The sequence below is a fragment of the Cetorhinus maximus genome, chromosome 10, assembly GCF_964194155.1.
Source record: "Cetorhinus maximus chromosome 10, sCetMax3.hap1.1, whole genome shotgun sequence".
Taxonomy (NCBI): domain Eukaryota; kingdom Metazoa; phylum Chordata; class Chondrichthyes; order Lamniformes; family Cetorhinidae; genus Cetorhinus; species Cetorhinus maximus.
In genome coordinates, this window is record NC_135888.1 from 24538266 (window position 1) to 24559946 (window position 21681).

The window sequence follows — 21681 nt, forward strand, 5'->3', positions numbered from 1 at the left end:
TGTTAACTGGCGGAATCAGAGGATTTTAATTGTGCAAAAGGAAGCTATTTGGCCCCTTGTGTTTGTGCCACTTCCCTGTAAAATCCATCCCTTGGGTACCATGATATAGAGGGTAAATTACAAGGACAGGTGCATAAGAACGTAAGAAATAGGAGCAGGAGTAGGCCATTCGGCCCCTCAAGCCTGCCCCGCCGTTCAATAAGATCATGGCTGATCTGCCCCAGGCCTCAACGCCTCTTTCGTGCCAGCTCCTCATAGCCCAATATTTTAGAAACCTATCTACCCCCTCTTTAAATACTTCCAGTGATCTTCCCTCCACAACTCTCTGGGGTAGAGAATTCCAGACATTCACTATCCTCTGAGAAAAGAAATTCCTTCGCATCTCAGTTTTAAATGAGTGTCCCCTTATTCTGTAACTATGTCCCCTAGTTCGAGATTCCCCCACTAGTGGAAACATCTTCTCAACATCTACCCTGTCAAGCCCCCTCAGAATCTTGTACGTTTCAATAAGATCACCCCACATAAACTCTAATGAATAAAGGCCTAACCTGTTTAGCTGTGCTTGATAAGTCAACCCCTTCAACCCAGGAATCAGCCTAGTGAATCTCTTTTGAACTGCCTCCAATGCCAGGAAACCCTTTCTTAAATATGGGGACCAAAACTGTACACAGTACTCCAGGTGCGGCCTCACCAACACCCTGTACAGTTGTAACAAGACTTCCCTATGTTTAAACTCCAACCCCCCCTAGCAAAACAGGCCAAAATTCCATTTGCTTTCATAATTACTTGCTAACTTTTTGTGTGTTGTGCACAAGAACACCCAGATCCATCTATGCTGCACTCTTTTGGAGTCTCTGTCCATTAAAATAATAGTCTGCCTTTCGATTCTTCCTGCCAAAGTGCATGACCTCACACTTCCCTACATAGACTAGGTTTATATTCCCTTGTGTATAGATGATCGGGGGTGATATAATTGAGGTGTTTAAGATGATTAAGGGATTATATAGGGTAATAAAAGAGGAACTATTTCCTCTGGCAAGGGATGGGAGAGGGACAGGAGCAGGGAATCCAGGACAAGGGGGCAGAACCTTACAATGAGAACCAGGCCATTTAGGGATGAAATCAGGAAGCATTTCTTCACACACAGGGGAGTTGGATTCTGAACTCTGTCCTCCAAAAACCTGCTGAGGTTAGAGGTCAGCTGAAAATTCCGCACTGAGATTCAAAGATTTTTCAGCAGGTCTGGCAGCATCTATGGGGAAAGGTAACGTTTCAGATCTGTGACCTTTCCTTAGTTAGAATTGCAATAGGTTTTGAACAAGCGAAAGGGGGAGGGGTGTGGGGAAGAACAAAAGGGAAGGTTTGTGATAGGCGAGGGTCAATGACAAAACGATTGGTGGTGCAAGGCCAAAGGGACAAAGGAAGAAAGAAATAAAAGATGTGTCTAGAGGAGGTGTGAATGGCAGGATCAGGAATCGCTGCCGTATGAACACAAAGTAAAGGAAATAAGAGAGAAACAAGAGTGAAAGAAACAAGCCAGCAAAGAAACACAAAACAATATGGAGACAGAGGTCAGGGTCTAAAACTGTTGATCTCTGCGTTGAGTTTAGAAGGCTGCAGAATGCCGAGATGAAAGATAAGGTGCTGTTCCTCGAGCTTGTGTTGAGCTCCATTGGAACACTGTAGCAGGTTGAGGACAGAAAGGTCAAAGTGGGAGTAAGGTGGAGAATTCAAATGACAAGCGACAGGAAGCTCAGGGTCACGCTTGCGGACTGAACGGAGGTGTTCCACAAAGCAGTCACCCAGTCCGCCTTTCATCTCCCCATTGTAGAGGAGACCACGTTGTGAACAGTGAATACCGTATACTAAACTGAAAGAAGTACAAGTAAATCAGTGTTTCACTTGGGAAGGAGTGTTTGGGGCCTTGGATGGTGAGAAGTGAGGAGGTAAATGGGCAGGTATTGCATTTCCAGTACTTGCATGGAAAGGTGTCGTGGGAAAGGGGGATGTGTTGAGGATGACTGAGGAGTGGACCTTGGCCACTCTGGAAGGGAACAGTCCCTATGGGACTCTGAAAGGGGAGGGCAGGGGAAGGTGACATTCTGCTGGAGATGGCAGAAATGCTGGAGGATGATCCGTTGAATGTGGAGGCTGGTGGGGTGGAAGGCAAGGACAAGGGGAACCCTATCGCTGTTCTGGGAGGGAGGAGAAGGGGTGAGAATAGAAGTGCAGGAAATAGATCTGACATGGTGGAGGGCCCTGTCAACCATGGTGGGGAAATCAGTGGTTGAGGAAAAAGGAAGACAAATTGGAAATGTTGGTCAGAACAGATGCGATAGAGACAGAGAAACTGGGAGAATGGAATAGAGTCTTTACAGAAAGTGGGGTTTGAGGAAGTGGAGTCAAGGCAGTCCATGGGTTGCAGTGAATATTACTAGAAATGGAGAAAGAGAAATTAAGGAAGGGAAAATTCAGAGATTGAGCAGGTGAAGATGAGAGAAGGGTGGGAATTGATGGCAGAATTGATAAAATGTTCCAGTTCATTGTGAGACTAGGAAATGGCATCGATACAGTCAACGATATAGTCGAAAGTGAGATGCAGAAGGGGACATGAATAAGACTGAAACAAAGAATGTCCCACATATCCCACAAAAAGGTAGGCATAGAGAGGAAACTGCAGGTACCCATAGCAACATCATTTATTTTGGAGGAAGTGAGACGAGTTTAAGGAGAAATTGTTCAGTGTGAGAACAAGTTCAGCCAGATGGAGGAGAGTGGTGGATGGGGATTGTTCGGACCTCTGTTCAAGGAAGAAGCGGAGAGCCTCAGACCATCCTGGTGTGGGATGGAGGTGTAGAGGGATTGGACGTCCATCGTGAAGAGAAAATGGTTAAGGCCAGGAAACTGGAAACTGTTAAAGTGATGGGGGGCATCAGAAGAGTCATGGATGTAGCTGTGAATAGACTGGACAAGGGAGCAAAAATGAAGTTGAGATAGGAAGAAATAAATTCCGTAGGGCAGGAACAGGCTGAAACAACGGTTCTAGCAGCACAGTCCTGTTTGTGGATTTTGGGAAGGAGGTAGATATGGTTTGGACTACAAGGTTGGAGGCGTTGGATGTAAGTTCTCCAGAGGAGATGAGATCTGTGATGGTCCTGGAGACGATGACTTGATGTTCAGTGGTGGGTCCATAGTGCAAGGGGAGAAAGGAGGAAGTGTCTGAGAGTTGGCATTAGGCTTCTGCAAGTTAGAGGTCAGTACGGCAGACATTACTCTCCCTTGTCAGCCAGTTCGATGATGATGTCAGGGTTGGACCTGAGAGAACAGAGTGCAGCAAGTTCAGAGGGAGGTGGGTTAGAGTGAGTGAGGAGAGCAGAGAAATGGTCAATGTCACGCCAGCAGTTCTCATTGAAAAGATGAAGAGGGTTAGAGATCAGCGGGAGGGGTCCAGGTGGAGGGAAAATACTCCCCTCTTTCGCCTACACAAAAGCTGTTACAATTCTAACTTCTCTCAGTTCTGATGAAAGGTCATAGACCTGAAACATTAACTCAGTATCTCTCTCCACAGATTCTGCCAGACCTGCTGAGTATTTCCAGTTTTTTCTGTTTTTATTTTAGATTTCCAGCATCTGTAGTATTTTGCTTTTATATTATTGATAGATTTTTATTGGATAAAGCTATTAAGTGATATTGAGATAAAGTAGTTAAGTGTAGTTGACTCTGAAGTGGCCTAGCAAGCCACTCGGTTGTACTAAAACCACTACAACAACCTCAGAGAACTTTGCAGTTCAAGAAGGCAGCTCACCACCAGCTTTGGGCTTCGCTGGCTGGGCCAGCATTTATTGCTCATCCCTAGTTGCCCTTGAGAAGGTGGTGGTGAGCTTCCTTCTTGAACCGCTGCAGTCCCTGTGGTGTAGGTACACCCACATTGCTGGTAGGGAGGGAGTTCCAGGATTTTGACCCAGTGACAGTGAAGGAACAGTGATATATTTCCAAGTCAGGGTGGTGAGTGACTTGGAGGGAACTTCCAGGTGGCGGTGTTCCCATGTGTCTGCTGCTAGGTGGTAGTGGTCGTGGGTTTGGAAGGTGCTGTCTAAGGAGCCTTGGTGAGTTCCTACAGTCCATCTTGTAGATGGTACACACTGCTGCTACTGTGCGTCGGTGGTGGAGGGAGTGAATGTTTGTGGATGGGATGCCAATCAAAAAGACTGTTTTGCCCCGGGTGGTGTAAAGCTTTATGAGTGTTGTTGGAGCTGCACTCATCCAGGCAAGTGGGGAGTATTCCATCACACTCCCGACTTGTGCCTTGCAGATGGTGGACAGGTTTTGGGGAGTCAGGGGGTGAGTTACTTGCCACAGGGTTCCTAGTGTCTGACCTGCTCTTGTAGCCAGAGTATTTCTATGGCTAGTCCAGTTCAGTTTCTAGTCAATGGTAACCCCAGGATGTTGATAGTGGGGAATTCAGTGATGGTAATGCCATTGAATGCCAAGGGGCAATTGTTCAATTCTGAATTAAGAAAAATGAAGTTGAGGTACAGGTCAGCCACAATCTCATTGCAGACAGGCTAACTCTTGTGAAAGACGTGATTTGTTAGTAAAATGAAGCCTCATGATCTTGTGAGAGGGTTATTTATTCAGGAAACAAATTCCCTACTTGCACAAATATGAACAATTACCTTCAGGTAGGAGACTTCTGAGAAAATATTTATTTTATTTCTGGAGGCATCAATTTAAATTGAAAATTTCGGGAGCTTGTTAATAATATCTCACCAATCAGAAGAGGTTTTACTGCTCTATGGAAATCAACAGTGGTCACTTTTATTGGGAGGTGGTAATTGTTGGTGGAGTTAGGGTCCGTTATGGCAGCATAAAGCAAAAGGATAAAATTAAAGAGTGTTTTCTGGGAGAGAGCAGAGTGGAGATTAAATGTGTTGTTACAAATACAAAGTTTATAAGTTTGTTACCTTTTGGAACCCTATATTTAATTTAAGGTAAAATGCAGTAATGGTGAGTCATGTGACCTACTCCGAATCCTGCTTGACAACAAGCCTGGTTATTTTGCTACAAAGAAGGTGCAAGATATTTATGCTTGTAGAAAATGGCAAGTGTATCATTGATGACTGTGGGTAGACCGTTAGTCTCCAAGTCTCACAGGGAGGTGTTAGGAATGTCAGGCTTTATAAGTAGTTATATTTTAAACTATCTATTTAATTCCAAGATAGAATGAAGTTGGGGGTTTAGAAGATAGGTAACCAGCATTTCTACCTGGATAATAGGCCCATGTGGTTCACTTTGCCATGGAGATGGGCTTTGAGAGGGGAACAAGCCATAGAATTCCATTGTAGGATTGGGTTGCAGGATTTTCCTAAAATATCACCAAACCTCACAGGCACAGTCGGCCTGCAAGAATCTGAGAGAGAGAGAGCAGGGAGATAGAGGCAGCCAGACTCTATTGTTCACCACACAGAATGTAGGAGCTTGTCTTTGGATTGAAGACACCAAGACCTGGATTTTCATCCTTGAGGCGGGTAGGGGGAGTTGGAAAAATCCCCAGCTCAGTCCGCGCACCTTGGGAGAAAGTGCCCACCAAAGCAGGATCTTCCTTGCCAGGGTCCAGGTGTGAGCTGGAGTCAGGCCAGATGACCCAGGAAGAAGTGCGGAGGCAGCCACAGGGGCTGCTATGTGCCAAGGTGGGCTGTTTAAAAGGCCCAATTCGCCGCCGTTGGACTTTATCCCTGTGCAGAAAAAAACACCAAAGCCCTCCAGCCCTCACCCCTTACACCCCCTTCACCCTCCAAATACTCCTCATGTCCCATCTATGCCACCTAATGCCCCTCACCTACTCACTTGGTTTTTGAAACTTCAAAGGGCCTTTTATTAGCTTGTCCAGACTTTTTTTGAAGCATGGGGGAAAGTGATCAATGGGTTACATTTTTTCAACTTTTTTTTTTAGACATACCACTTTACACTATGGTGTTCATAGGTTCTCAAAAGTGTCCAGTGGGTCAATGGGCATGGAAATGCTAGAGTTTGCCATAGAGGGGCTTGAGGGGGTGGGTGGAAAGGCGGAACTTAGCATAGGGGGCATGAGGGGGACATTTTGAACTTACCTTTCAAAAGGTCCCCTCGTGCACTCTATGGTTCATGACTCTCTAAGGGGGCGTGAACCACAACTATTTAAAAACCTGGACCGACTCCATGAAAATTGCAGAGGAGCAGGCGATCCCATCTCCACTTTGGAGCCGACCAGGTCAGGTGCGGGCTTCTGACAGGAAGCAGCCCGCATCCTTTAAAGACACTCCCGAAAATTGCACAGCCCAGGAGCGGGGTCAGGAACCCCAGGGCAGGATTTTCTGTGAAATCAGCGAAGTCTGAAAGCAGGCAGGGAAATGAGGTTTCGCCCGCCAGCAGCATCCACGGTTTTTTCTGCTGTATCGTGAGCCACTTTGCTGGAAAAATTAAAAGGCATGGGTTTCCCGCTGGATCACCGGCAGGATGGTTTCTGATTCGCCCGCCTAGTCCTCACCTCAGGGCGCCATATTTAACGGTCACCCCTGCACAGAGCTAGCGCTCTCTAAGGGATCGGAAGCTTTTGGAAAGTCATGGCTGCCAAAGGGGGGGAAACATGCCGCCCCCAAATTCAGAGATGCCTCCCTTGAGCAGTCCTCTACCCCCACTCTGGGTGAACAACCTCATCCAAGGTGACAAACCCAGCATGGGTGACGTTGGCAGTGGTGGTCAACGCCAACACCCTACAAAGGAGGGCAGCCGCCCAAGTGCCGCAACAGGATGAATGATCTCCTCTGTTCCGCCAGGGTAAGTCACTCTTCTCATCACTCTCAACTCACACACTCAAAAATCCATCACACATCCACAGGGCCCTCACTGTTGGTTCAAGGGACATCACCATTCACTCTCTCACACACACTTCCATCTGCCCTGCGGATCGGGTCCTCATCCTGTCCATGGCACCACTCACCACCCACGCATGCCAAGCATCCTTCTCATCTGGCCTGGCATGGGGGAGGGGGGTAGCGAGGGGTGGGTGGAATGCCTCAGCTGAAGGTCTTGGCTGACTCTGAGAATAGAGGCATCTACCTGGCCGGTGAGGATCTGGATCGTTCCTGTGCTGACGGTGACGGTGAGGATCCTGCACTGCAACAACCATCAGACAACCATGCAGTGACTGATGTCCCCTGTTCTTCAGGCCCCTGCCATGCACTAATGATCTCTTCTTTCTTTCACAGGCACATTTGGGAAGTAGCTGGGAGGGTTCATGAGCCAGGTCCTTGACTGAAACCCCGAAGACACCTCGGAAGAGGAATTTGATGACACCCTAATTGAAGGCCCATCACAGCACTCGCCCACACCCTCCACCAGACACACACCTCGATAGGATCTAGTTCTAAAGTAGCCTCGGGGTCACAATCTGGTGAGCACATTGCACTGTCTGATCCACAACAGGTGGCGGCAGGGACTTCCCAGGTGTCCAGGAAGCTGGAGGCCAGGAATCTGCTGAGTCCGAGTCAGGTGACGAGCCTCAGGACTCAGTTCTACCTCAGTTTTGTTTAAAATTCATTCACAGGATGTGAGCATGGCTGGCTGCGCCTGCATTTATTGCCCATCCCTAGTTGCCCTTGTTCAGGGCACTTGCTGGTGGGTCTGGAGTCACATGTGGGCCAGACCAGGTAAGGACAGCAGATTTCCTTCCCTAAAGGGCATTAGTGAACCAGATGGGTTTTAACAACAATCCGCAATGTCCTGTGTGGGATCTCGCAAGCCTCCACCCACAAATGTATCCAGGATCTCATGGACGCCATCTTCGCCAAGTCACACAGCTTTGTCAATTTCAACCGAGATCAGGCCAGCCAGGAAGTGAGAGCGCTGGGATAGAGGGCATGAGACTTTCAATTCCAGATTTTTATTGAATTCAAATTCCACCATTTACCATGGTGGGATTTGAAACCAGGCCCCCAGAGCATTACCCTGGGTCTCTGGATTACTAGCCCAGCGACAATACCACTACGCCATTGCCTCTCCTTGATGATGGAGCTGCAAAGGCAAGCTCAGGAACATCAGGGAGGGATGTCCGCTGCACTCCTTAGAATGCAAGGCACGATGGAAGAGTCTGTCCGCCATCAGTCTGAGGCGATAGCGCCGGCATTGCAACGCACCACTGACAGGATGGCGGCTGCCATGGAGACCTTGGTCCAGGACATCAGTCATGCACTGTTGCAGGAGCTGCATTCCATCACTGAGGCACTTTCTGCCATCCATCAGTGTCAATGCAAGAGGGGTGCGGGGCAGCTCAATCTCACTCCAGCTTCCCCTTCTCCTCAAGGAGTCAGCCTGGGGCCCTCAGGATCCCACAGGGGTGGAGGATCAGCAGGTGTACTCCCCGGGGCCATCCATCCAGGTGACTCTGGGAGTGTCCGGCCCATCCGAATCCCCTCTTTCTGTGTCCCCAGCACCTCCAGCTTCACAGGCCGAGGAGGGCGCCACTGCCACACAGCAGGACCCCAAAAACAAGCCGGGACCCTCCAAGTCTTGGCCCTCCAGAGGACGCATACCAAGATCATTACAGACAGGGTGTTGTAGTCAGCAGGCTGCCTCCACCTCCACTGTGGATGTCAGGGATGCACCAAGGCGTAGCGGCAGGGTTAGGAAAGTCAAGAAGATGTAACTCCTTCAGAGTCAAACAATTAAACTAAATTAACAAAATGAGGGCTAAATTAAACACAGCCCCTAAGTTAGGTTAGCTGTAAAACCAAAGACAACATTTAAAGAAAACTTACAAACATCAAACCAGAATGTGATTATCAGGGTCGATAAAACACCCCAGTCCCCGCAGTGCCCACCGGGCATGGAAGCCTTGATGGTGCCGGCAGACACCGCGTGCTCCCTCTCCAGGAACACCCGGCCGTGAACGTAGCCACGGAAGAGGGGCAGACAGTCGGGTCGGATGACCCCATCAATCGCCCGCTGCCTGGACCTGTTAATGGCCAACTTGGCCCGGGCCAGGAGCAGGTTCAGGAGGAGGTCCTCCTCCCTCCCGGCCCCCCTCTGCACCGGGTGTCCATAGATCAGGAGCGTGGGGCTGAAGTGCAAACAAAACAGTAATAAAAGGTTCCTTAAGTAACTGAAAAGGGAGTGCAGCCTACAACACCCTATGTAAACGTGGTCCACGGACTCCACAAGACCACAAAAAGGGCAGGTGTCTTGGGAGTCCGTGAACCAACACATTCTATGATTATAGAGGACTCCTGCATGCAACACCCTCCACCCCAGGTCCCCAATGGAAAGCGGGAGGACACCTCCGTAGAGGGCCTCCCAATGGAGACCTCTGCCGCCAGACGGCAACAAGGCATGCCGGGGCGTATCCGGTCAGCGGGTGAAGGCAAGGAAGTGAAGGGTGTACAGCAGCAGCCCATATAGTAAGCCCCTCCGCACCGTGCTAAAGGACACGGAGGGCATTTCCGCGGCTCGGGTTGCCGGGCTCCTGAGGGAGGGTTCAGGACTTGGGACCAATGTGGAATTCCGTCCGAACAGGGGTACGCTCAGACGGAAGACCACCGCGCACCTGGGCCACCTCGAGGCCCAGTATAACAACGGGGCCGAGCACGACCGTCCTGAGGACATGAATGGCATTGGACACGAGCCGGATGTCCACGGACACGCGACGCACCAACTCCTGTGGAAGCATCCAGCCCACTCCTCCGCCACCCAGCACGTCCCCGATCCTGGTCACCCCGGCAGCCACACCCCTTCTCTCTGCCAGCCACTGAAAGGGACGGAGGAGCAATTTCCTGAGCAGCGGCTCTCTGACAATAGCCGCTACTCCTGACGGGGGAGAGCTGCGTCGCAAGCCGACCGTGTTCCAGACTTTGATCAGGTCCTGGTAAAAAACGGGCAACGCCTGCAAGCAGCCACGAAGGCCCCTCAGGTCTAAGAATAAGAGATGCATGTCATACTTCAGGTCATGCACCTGGTGGAAGAAATACGTCGCCAGGGCACGCCATCTCGGAGGGGGCTCAACGTAAAGGTATTGGTTGCAGGGTCTGAAGGCGGAAAGTCGCCACCTGGGTGCATAGGCACACCAGCGCCTGACCGCCCTCCCTAAGCGGGAGACTCAGAACCTCAGCAGCAACCCAGTGCAGCCTTTTGTCCCAGAAGAAGTCGACGAGCATTCTCAGGATTTTCGTGACAAAGTCCGGGGGAGGGGTCAAAGTGACCAGCCGGTACCACAGCATGGCGGCAATCAGCTGGTTTATGACCAGAACTCGACCCCAGCCTCTGAAGATGTGGTTGCACAGTCTGGGCATGGGTGTTAATCATTTGTATATAATGTTCACCAATGTAAATACACGCGTAATCATGTCTCCTTGTCTATGGCTGCATGTTATGATGAGGAGGTGTGTTTGTGTCATTCAGAAGTGAAACCTTGGTCTCTGCACAAAATGAAGTCACGAGTCGCAGTCCAGGGCCTCTCCCCTGTGCAGTGCGTAACCCTCTGACCACGGTGATTCTCCTGCCCCAAAGTCACAGCCCATCTCAGTGATGGCTGCACCTTGATGTTGATTGTGTTTACTGCAAGAATATCGTGCCTTAGCGTTGTTGGTTCACCTGATGTTATGTGTGCTCCGAGCACCTTTGAGGTGGTGCTGCCGCCCTCCTACTCATCTGCAGTCTGGATAGGTGAAGGTGCAATGCTGAAGGGGACAGGTGATTATACGTTCAAAAGGATCAAGTAGTTTTGAAGCCCATGTTCGCACCGTATCCCAGCAAGGTCTGCATGAGATGAGACTCTGCACAGAGCGTGTGTGCGATGACCTCTGCCAGGCTGGTGCCAGACGCTCTCAGTTGCTATCTCATGCCCTCAGGTGAGTCCTCACTGCATCTTGTCATCTTCCTCGCAGACTCTTGCGGCCATTAGGGCCCCACGAGCACACCTGCCTCATCTGGCCAGTGCAATGGCCTCATCGCCTTCATCCTGGGCTTCCCAGTACCTCACCCCCTTCCACTTCCCTCCTCATCGGAGGAGACGTGCAGTTCCTCTGCCTCCTCATCACCCAGGTCATCCCCCCCACTTTGCGTCGCCAGGTTGTGTAGCGTGGGACAAATCACGATGACGCGTGACACCCTCTGTGGTGGGGGGGGGTTTACTGGAGTGTTCCACCAGATCTGTTGAGATACCTGAATCTCATTTTCAGGTTCCCAATGGCCTCCCCCACCAAAATCCAGCTTGTGGCATGATCCATGTTGTGCCTTCACCAGCTAGAGTCGGAGGCCGCCACACAGGCATCATCAGCCACGTCCTCCCTGGGTAGCCCTTGTCCCTGCAGAGCCAGCCCTGCAGCCTCTCTGCAGCCTGGAAGACGTCAGGGATCTGAGACCTGATGAGGAGGTAGGGGGTCGTGGACACTCCCCGGGTACCATGCACAGACCTGCACGATCCAGCTGAACATTGAGCAAGTGGAAGCCCTTGCGGTTCACATACTGGGCTGCTTGTTACCACAGAGATCTTGGAACCGAGTGAGTGCAGTTGATGGCACCCTGTACCTGTGGGAAACTGCAAATCTCAGCGCATCTCAGCGCTCCCGCTCCCTGGCTGGCCTGATCTCGGTCGAAATTGACAAAGCTTGTGTGACTTGGTGAAGATGGTGTCCGTGAGATCCTGGATCCATTTGTGCGTGGAGGCTTGCGAGATCCCACACAGGTCACCAGTGGAGTCCTGGAAGGAGCCGTTGCCATAGAAATTGAGTGCAGCGGGCACTTTCAATGCCACTGGCAGTGGATGCCCTCCGAGTCCCCTAGGCGCCAAACCCTGCAGAAGACGGCGTATGTGCCAATTTCCTTGACATTCGCAGTCTTTGGCAACACTGGTTCTAGCTCATCTGCAGGTAGAACAGGTGCCATCTATATACCCTGGGTCTAGCAAAGCGCCGAGGAACGTCGGCTCTTCCTCTACATGCAGAGGAGGCCCTGCTGCCCCTTGATCTTGAGGGTCATGCCCCTCCCTTTGGCAAGTCAGGCGCCTCCGTCGCAATCTTCTCCTTCTTCTCTCCTGCCTATAAACCATGAGGTAGACAGCGAGATCACCAGGCTCTATATTCCTGATGGTCTCGTCACTGCAGTATCAAAGAGAGACAGCGACGCATATGTCTCCCAAGGACCTCTCTTGGTTAAGTCTCCAGCTCCGACTACATCTCAAGGCCCCTTCAAGCATGTCGACAAGTCCTGGCCACCACTTGGATGGCCAGTGCTTAGTTCGCTTGATGCCTGACCAACACCCCACCCAGCTCTGGCCCACACAGCTCCGCCCCACACCACATGACCGAGCGGTGACAGCTTCAGCCACTCGACTGCATCCTGTGCTCTCAGCTCAGGCGGGGGTATTACCCTAACCTGCACCCTAAGGCTGCGTGGTTAGCTTGGACCATGTGGGTTACAACTCAAAGCCTGAATAGCTACAAAGCACAGCTTCTGAGCAGCTCCCTCAGTGACTGTTCCATGCCCACCTTTCACAAGGGGACCCTCTAACTTGCCCAGTTGTCCTGCAGCCCCGTAAAACCCAAATTATTTTGCAGTCTGTGCCCGATGGTTAAAATTTCAGGAGCAATCAGTGGCATGATCAGGAATTTGTGCTGCTGGAGTGGGCATAATTGTTTCAGAAGCCAGACTCCAAGCGTGTCAATGGAGCTCATGCTGAACGGTCTCAGCCACGGAAAAAGGTTCAATCTTGAACTGTTTTTCCAAATGCCCTTGCCCCGGCACCGCATTGAAAGCCAGCTGGGAAGAGGCCGCTTTGGAGACTCACCTGTGATCCCCACCACCACCACCACCCGCACCCCCCCCCCACCAAATCTGTGGCGCTGCTTCCCTGAATTCCTATGGGGGATCCCCACGGGCGCTGCTAAGCTGTGAGCGCTCACCTCCGAGTTCCCCTCAAAGTTCGTGTCGCCAGGTGCACGCCTTTTAAAGGCAGTTGTAAATCACGCCATTCTGAAGTCACACCGACGTGGGATTTAAATTTGATGTGGGGGGTGGAGGGGGGGTGGGGGTGGGTGATTCCAGCATGTGGTCACAATAATGAGATGCAAATTTATGAAAATTAAGTTCCCGATGTTCGACAGCGGGAAAGGGGAGGGACCGTGGAGGAGGTTGGGGGCGGAACAACCACGTCCTGGATTTATGTCACCGGGAAACATGACTAGGGCCTTCTCATGAGGTTTTCTAATCACGCTGCCAAACGCAACCATCCCAATTGAGCGCGGAAAGTCCTGGCCCCGGGACTGGGACCCGCCCGCCATTTTTAAAGGGCTTGCGAGTCAACCTGACTTGGGCAATGCCAAGTTCATGAGGTTTTAAATGAGGCTGGAAGATTCGCCTAGCTTTGACTAGAGGGAGGAATCTCCAGGATAACCCTCATCATGGAAGTCAGTCCAGGGTTTAGAAATTATCTGGCTGGGAAAGGTAAAAGGAAGAAAGCCATCAGGAGCTGAGAGTATCTTTGGACTGTTTCTGGAGAATGAATTGTCCACTTAAGAGACAATGTAAAATAAAACTGTATCATGGGATTTTCAGACATGTGAATGGTTAAATGTAATTCTGTAGTTTAAAGTACAAATTGTCTACAAAATTAGTGTTTAGTCAATGCTGCTTTTTAATTTGTCTGTTACAATAAACATGTTAAAACTTGAAATCTTGCTATGTGATCGTTTCAGTCAGTCACTGGAATTTCACATTTCTTTTTCAAAGTTATCAATCCCTATGGGGATGGAGACAGTATATTATTAATATAATCTGAATTACAAGTGTAGTTCAGAGCAGCACATAACGTATGAAAGAAATTCAATCATATTGCACTTTATGTAATGTTAAATATAAACTGTTATGTAATGCATCTTTACAAATTTTATGAATAAAGCATATATTTTTGAATACAAAGTAAGTCATGGAGTATGCCCTAAGGAGGTAACAATCATTTGTGGAGTTATTTATTTGGCTCAGTTATAACCCAGCACATTGATAATACTGTATCACAGAATGAACGGTTCGAATATGCCCTCTAAAGTGGGGGTGTTTGTGGATTCTGATGCTGGAATAACCTAATTTTACAGTGTATCACATGGCAAGTTGTGCCTGATACCTACATTCCAGCAAGAAAGGAATTAAATTTGCGCATATGGCTTTCTGCTGCTTGTATGGCTTATATTGAAGGGGCTGGAACACCATTGATGGCATTTTCATAAGGTTGACCCACAGTCTGAGGCCCAATAGCACCGAAGACTAGTTTGTCTTGATTCTTGATGCTAATGTCAGGTCTCCATTTAAGCCACAACCCAGCGTACTGTTATATTTGATGCTTTTACGGTTCTTGAGATAGGAAAGTGACATCTGTACCTGTGTTTACATTGTAAAATCCACAACAGTATCCCAGAATTATAACCATGGTTCCCCAACAACCTGAGTCAGCGACAGGATCAGGGAGACCGTTTTAGTCATGATAACCTCAATGGACACTGTTCATTCCCTAATGGCCCAAATTGCAGAACAAATATAAAAGAAAGGAATGCGATTATGGGAATATTAATCAGCCCTCGTCTGGAATGGACGAAGGAAGAAAATTAAACATAGAGAGGGATATGTGGAGATCAAGGATCTTTCAGCACTACAATCTGGATCTGCCAAACTGTGGGACTAGGTGTAGCCTCATATGACATGATGGAGATTGAATAAACTGCTAATGGGGATAAACCAACCGTCAATCTATATTGGTTTATGATTTTTAAGAGTTTGTCTCCTGGTTTATGAGGTAGTGTGATTTGCATTATTGTATTTCAATTGCGGAACACGTTCATGTTGAATGGCCTCCTCCTGTTCCTTTGTGTTCTTGATCTGATATCCCATTTGACCCTTCACGCTGGTCCGAGTTCAATGAAAGACGAATATCCTTGGTCCCTTCAACTACCCGTTAACAGTACGATTTTAAATATTTATTTTATAAATATATATCCACTTCTCTTGAAAATGTTCTCCCATCAATGACACAGGTCTGGACGTGGCATTTCTCACTGGCTTTTTATGAAATTGGAGCAGGAGTAGGCCATTTAATCCCTCGAACCTGTTCAATTATTCACTATGATCATGGATGGTCTTCTACCTCACCTCCATTTTCCCATCCAATCTCCTTAACCCTTCGTTTCCTTAGTTATCAATCTCAGTCTTCAGTAAACTCAACAACTGAGCATCCACAACTCTCTGGGGTAGAGATTTCCAAAGCTTCACAATCCTCTGAGTGAAGAAATTCCTCCTCATCTCAGTCCAAAATGGCTGCGGCTTATCCTGAATTTATGACCTCGTGTTCTAGACTTGCCAGCCCTGCATGCACCTCTGAGCTGACCCACAAAACTGAGGGCAATGAACGTAAAACCACCATTTCCACAATTGGGATCAGCTGACTCGACAAAGCCTGAGCTGTTAACATTCTGCAGTCGTAAATTTCAGCAACACCCTGAGGCACAACTTCTCTTTCATATTCTGAAAGCAGCTGACTCCACCTGGGGCATCCGACCCAACCAGTATCTCAGCCAAATGAAGGGTAGACAATAAAACTTCCCCACCAAACATTCCCAGGACAGGTACAGCACGAGGTTAGATACAGAGTAAAGCTCCCTCTACACTGTCCCCATCAAACACTCCCAGGACAGGTACAGCACGGGGTTAGATACAGAGTAAAGCTCCCTCTACACTGTCCCCATCAAACACTCCCAAGACAGGTACAGCACGGGGTTAGATACAGAGTAAAGCTCCCTATACACTGTCCCCATCAAACACTCCCAGGACAGGTACAGCATGGGGTTAGATACAGAGTAAAGCTCCCTCTACACTGTCCCCATCAAACACTCCCAGGACAGGTACAGCACGAGGTTAGATACAGAGTAAAGCTCCCTCTACACTGTCCCCATCAAACACTCCCAGGACAGGTACAGCACAGGGTTAGATACAGAGTAAAGCTCCCTCTACACTGCGCCGCCATATGAACACACTCGACCTCTCCCTCCAGCAGCACCGCCGCACCCTTTTTCAAAGCTGCGCGTGCCCCCAGTTTCATTTTATTCTTCGTCTCATCCGTCGCCTCAACAAGAAACTTTTTCTCTTTCTCTCAAGTGCTAAGGAACGCAAGCTCCAACAACTCATCGACACCAACACCCATCTGGGACCCTCCACCCCTGCTTGTCCCTCCGTCCCCACCCCATCTTCCAATCCCAGCCCCAGGCCGCGTATTCACTATACCCCCTGACCTTCCCCTCTCCGATGCTGAACGTTCAGTGCTCAGCAAAGGACTTAGTTTCATACCCTTACGCCCTCATCTCAATGAATTTCGGGCTCGGCATGATGCTGAACTCTTCTTCCGCCGTCTTCGTCTCCGTGCTCACTTCTTTGGGCAGGAGTCCTCTCCCCGTACAACGGATCCTTTTACCCACCTCCAATATTCTCCCTCCACCTGGACCCCTCCCTCTGGATTCTTACCTTCTCTTGATCTTTTCATTGAGAACTGTCGGCGTGACATTAGTCGTCTCAATTTCTCTGCTCCTCTCACCCATTCTAATCTGTCTCTCTCTGAACTCACTGCATTCCGTTCTCTCAGGTCCAACCCCAACATTGTCATCAAACCCGCTGACAAGGGTGGTACTGTTGTAGTCTGGCGCATTGACCTCTACCTCGCGGAGGCTGAGCGTCAACTCGCAGACACTTCCTCCTACCTCTCCCTGGACCATGACCCCACCACTGAACATCAAGCCATTGTTTCCAGGACTGTCACTGACCTCATCTCCTCTGGAGATCTTCCTCCCACAGCTTCCAACTTGATAGTCGCCCAACCTCGGACGGCCCGCTTCTACCTCCTACCCAAAATCCACAAACAGAACTGTCCTGGCAGACCGATCGTGTCAGCCTGTTCCTGCCCCACGGAACTCATTTCTCGTTATCTTGACTCCCTTCTCTCTCCCCTTGTCCAGTCCCTTCCCACCTACATCCGTGATTCCTCTGACACCTTACGTCACATCAACAATTTCCAGTTCCCTGGCCCCAACCGCTTCCTCTTCACCATGGATGTCCAATCCCTCTACACCTCCATCCCCCACCAGGATGGTCTGAGGGCCCTTAGCTTCTTCCTTGAACAGAGGCCCCAACAATCCCCATCCACCACTACTCTCCTCCGTCTGGCTGAACTTGTTCTCACACTGAACAATTTCTCCTTTAACTCCTCTCACTTCCTCCAAATAAAAGGTGTGGCTATGGGTACCCGCATGGGCCCCAGTTATGCCTGTCTTTTTATGGGGTATGTGGAACATTCCTTGTTCCAGTCCTACTCCGGCCCCCTCCCACAACTCTTTCTCCGGTACATCGATGATTACTTCGGTGCTGCTTCATGCTCTCGTCGGGACCTGGAAAAATTTATTAATTTTGCTTCCAATCTCCACCCCTCCATCATTTTCACATGGTCCATCTCTGACACTTCTCCTCCCTTCCTTGACCTCTCTGTCTCAATTTCTGATGATAGACTGTCCACCAATATCCACTACAAGCCTACCGACTCCCACAGCTACCTCGACTACAGCTCCTCACACCCCGCTTCCTGTAAGGACTCCATCCCATTCTCTCAGTTCCTTCGCCTCCGTCGCATCTGTTCTGATGACGCTACCTTCAAAAACAGCTCCTCTGACATGTCCTCCTTCTTCCTTAACCGAGGTTTTCCACCCACGGTCGTTGACAGGGCCCTCAACCGTGTCCGGCCCATATCCCGCGCATCCTCCCTCACGCCTTCTCCTCCTTCCCAGAAACATGATAGGGTTCCCCTTGTCCTCACTTATCACCCCACCAGCCTCCGCATTCAAAGGATCATCCTCCGCCATTTCCGCCAACTCCAGCATGATGCCACCACCAAACACATCTTCCCTTCACCCCCCCTGACGGCATTCCGTAGGGATCGTTCCCTCCGGGACACCCTGGTCCACTCCTCCATCACCCCCTACTCCTCAACCCCCACCTATGGTACCTCCCCATGCCCACGCAGAAGGTGCAACACCTGCCCCTTCACTTCCTCTCTCCTCACCGTCCAAGGGCCCAAACACTCCTTTCAAGTGAAGCAGCATTTCACTTGCATTTCCCCTAACTTAGTCTACTGCATTCGTTGCTCCCAATGCGGTCTCCTCTACATTGGAGAGACCAAACGCAAACTGGGCGACCGCTTTGCAGAACACCTGCAGTCTGTCCGCAAGAAAGACCCAAACCTCCTTGTCGCTTGCCATTTTAACACTCCACCCTGTTCTCTTGCCCACATGTCTGTCCTTGGCTTGCTGCATTGTTCCAGTGAAGCCCAACGCAAACTGGAGGAACTGCACCTCATCTTCCGACTAGGCACTTTACAGCCTTCCGGGCTGAATATTGAATTCAACAACTTTAGATCTTAAACTCCCTCCTCCATCCCCACCCCGTTTCTTCCCCCTCCCTTTTTTTTCAATAATTTATATAGATTCTTCTTTTCCCACCTATTTCCATTATTTTTAAATCTAAAACTAAAACTTTTTTAGTCTTTCCACCCCACCCCCACTAGAGCTGTACCTTGAGTGTCCTGTCTTCCATTCTTAATTAGCACTTTTCTCAGACAATATCACCACCTTCAACACCTCTTTGATCCTTTTGTCTGTGACATCTTTTGATTATCTGCTCCTATCACTGCTTGCTTATCTCCACAATCACCACACCCTAAACTTCTCTCTCCCCCCGCACCCCCTCACCTTAGACCAGCTTATATTTCACTTTTCTCCTAACTATACTCAGTTCTGCCGAAGGGTCATGAAGACCCGAAACGTTAACTGATTTCTTCTCCACCGATGCTGCCAGACCTGCTGAGTTTTTCCAGGTAATTCTGTTTTTGTTTTGGATTTCCAGCATCCGCAGTAGCTTTTAGCTTTTTGTTTTTATCCCTCTACACTGTCCCCATCAAACACTCACAGGACAGGTACAGCATGGGGTTAGATACAGAGTAAAGCTCCCTCTACACTGTCCCCATCAAACACTCCCAGGACAGGTATAGCACGGGGTTAGATACAGAGTAAAGCTCCCTCTACACTGTCCCTATCAAACACTCACAGGACAGGTACAGCATGGGGTTAGATACAGAGTAAAGCTCCCTCTACACTGTCCCCATCAAACACTCACAGGGACATGCATAGAAAATTAACTCAATCAGTTATGTGTGTTCTGCCTGAAACCAGGGCTTTGGCTCATTGTCCACTGATGCTTCATCCTGAGACGTTTTCTTGGCAGTTTTTGGTCAGTAATGGTTTGCCGATGCCTTCCATCTTTAAAGGGAGGTCAAGGGGCCAGGTTCTGAGTCTACTTCAGCTGGGACAGGAATCGAATCTGCACTGTTGACATTATTCTGAACACAATAGCTGTCCAACTAACTGGCCCTTAGGGAGAAAAAGCAAGATTGAGTAATGGTCTGTTTCTGGAAATGAGAGATTAAAAATACAATTACTGAAAAGTGGTATTGTGAAATGTTGAGATATTTAAGGATTTTGTGTGACTTTGAGCAATCAGTTGCGAGGGTAACTGTTAAGGTCTTGGGAGCTTGCATTGCAACACCCAAGTTTATTGAGAAAGCTTGTAGTCAGCTGATGACCAACGGAAAGGAGCGTCAAATTAAAACCAATCTGTTTAAAATTGCCTAACCATCAGAACATAGGGAGCACGAGTAAATGGGCCATTCTCAGACTTCAACAAGCGGGAGACCACCACAGTTTTCAGTGCTTGGACCTTAGCTATCTATAGCTGACCGTTATCAATGACACAAAATGAGAGCACTGAGTGTTAGAAAGCCATGTTTGCTAATGATATAAATTTTACAGGGAATGTAAACTGTAAGAAGGCCATAAAGAGGCTGCATAGGGGCTGAGTGAGTTTAAGGAGTGGGTAGCGAATGTGGTAGATGGAGTGTAATATGGGACAATGTAAACTCACACACCTTAGTAGGAGAAAATGTGAATATTTTTAAATAGTGGGGGGCTGGGAAATGTTCGTAGACAGAGAGCCTTGGGTGCGCTTCTAGACAATTAACAAGCAAGCAGAAAAATAAATCATTAAATGAAAATGGCAAACGAGCCTTCAGTGGCTGGGAAAATCAGTAAAAAGGGAAAGATATAATTGCAAAGGGTCTTGAGGCAATACCTGGCCACCTTACCCAAGAAAGGAAGGATATGATTGCGTTAGAGGGAATGCAAACAATGTTCACAAGATGGGTTCCCAATGCATAGGGGCCACATCCCAGTGAGAGTCAGTGTGAGTGGGACCCGTACCCCAGTGAGTGTCAGTGTGAGTGGGACCCGTACCCCAGTGAGAGTCAGTGTGTATGGGACCCGTACCCCAGTGACAGTCAGTGTGTGTGGGACCCGTACCCCAGTGAGTGTCAGTGTGAGTGGGACCCGTACCCCAGTGAGAGTCAGTGTGTGTGGGACCCGTACCCCAGTGAGAGTCAGTGTGTGTGGGACCCGTACCCCAGTGACAGTCAGTGTGTGTGGGACCCGTACCCCAGTGAGTGTCAGTGTGAGTGGGACCCGTACCCCAGTGACAGTCAGTGTGTGTGGGACCCGTACCCCAGTGACAGTCAGTGTGTGTGGGACCCGTACCCCAGTGAGAGTCAGTGTGTGTGGGACCCGTACCCCAGTGAGAGTCAGTGTGTGTGGGACCCGTACCCCAGTGACAGTCAGTGTGTGTGGGGCCCGTACCCCAGTGACAGTCAGTGTGTGTGGGGCCCGTACCCCAGTGAGAGTCAGTGTGTGTGGGACCCGTACCCCAGTGAGAGTCAGTGTGTGTGGGGCCCGTACCCCAGTGAGAGTCAGTGTGTGTGGGACCCGTACCCCAGTGAGAGTCAGTGTGTGTGGGACCCGTACCCCAGTGAGAGTCAGTGTGTGTGGGACCCGTACCCCAGTGAGAGTCAGTGTGTGTGGGGCCCGTACCCCAGTGAGAGTCAGTGTGTGTGGGACCCGTACCCCAGTGAGAGTCAGTGTGTGTGGGGCCCGTACCCCAGTGAGAGTCAGTGTGTGTGGGGCAGGGGGGGCTTTGGGAGTGGCCACAGGGTGAGGCGCTTCCTTTCTGCTGCTGTGGGTTTGTTTCCAGGAGGCGGTTGCCTGGTAACGGGTGTGTTGCAGTTTGTCGCCATGTCTCTGTGCCGGGTGAAGGAACCGACCGTGAAATATCTGCCCACACAGCCCGAGCCCGAGCCCCCCGCCCCGGGCCGGACCAGCCAGTACTACCGCGTGAAACCCGGAGTACCCGAGAGGTTCGAGCATCCCAGCTGCTTCCAGGGATACGGGTACGGAAGAGGGATTAATGCCGGGAGAGGGAGAGAGAGGGACTGGGAGAGAGGGAGTGGGGGTTTTAGTGAGAGGGAAACAGGGAGACAGAGAGAGAGAGACAGAGAGAGAGAGACAGGGAGAGAGAGAGAGACAGGGAGATAGAGAGAGAGACAGAGAGAGAGACAGAGAGAGAGAGAGAGAGAGACAGGGAGACAGAGAGAGAGAGACAGGGAGATAGAGAGAGAGACAGAGAGAGAGACAGAGAGAGAGAGAGAGAGACAGGGAGACAGAGAGAGAGAGACAGAGAGAGAGAGAG

General features: G+C 49.8%; 2 protein-coding genes across 3 annotated transcripts in view; both read left to right on the forward strand.

The window, feature by feature from the left end:
* Window positions 1–21681, forward strand: part of cacfd1 (calcium channel flower domain containing 1) — a 93628-nt gene that overhangs the window by 37462 nt on the left and 34485 nt on the right. The gene's annotated exons all lie outside the window — the stretch shown is intronic.
* pierce1 (piercer of microtubule wall 1) overlaps window positions 21165–21681 on the forward strand; it is a 37024-nt gene continuing 36507 nt past the window's right edge. Inside the window, exon 1 of one of the 2 annotated variants that reach the window (XM_078550242.1) lies at window positions 21165–21349. In XM_078550242.1, the coding sequence (XP_078406368.1) occupies window positions 21228–21349 (122 nt within the window). In that variant the 5' untranslated portion in view covers window positions 21165–21227. Of the gene's footprint in view, window positions 21383–21681 lie in introns of both variants that reach the window. The other variant, XM_078550241.1, reaches the window with a different exon arrangement.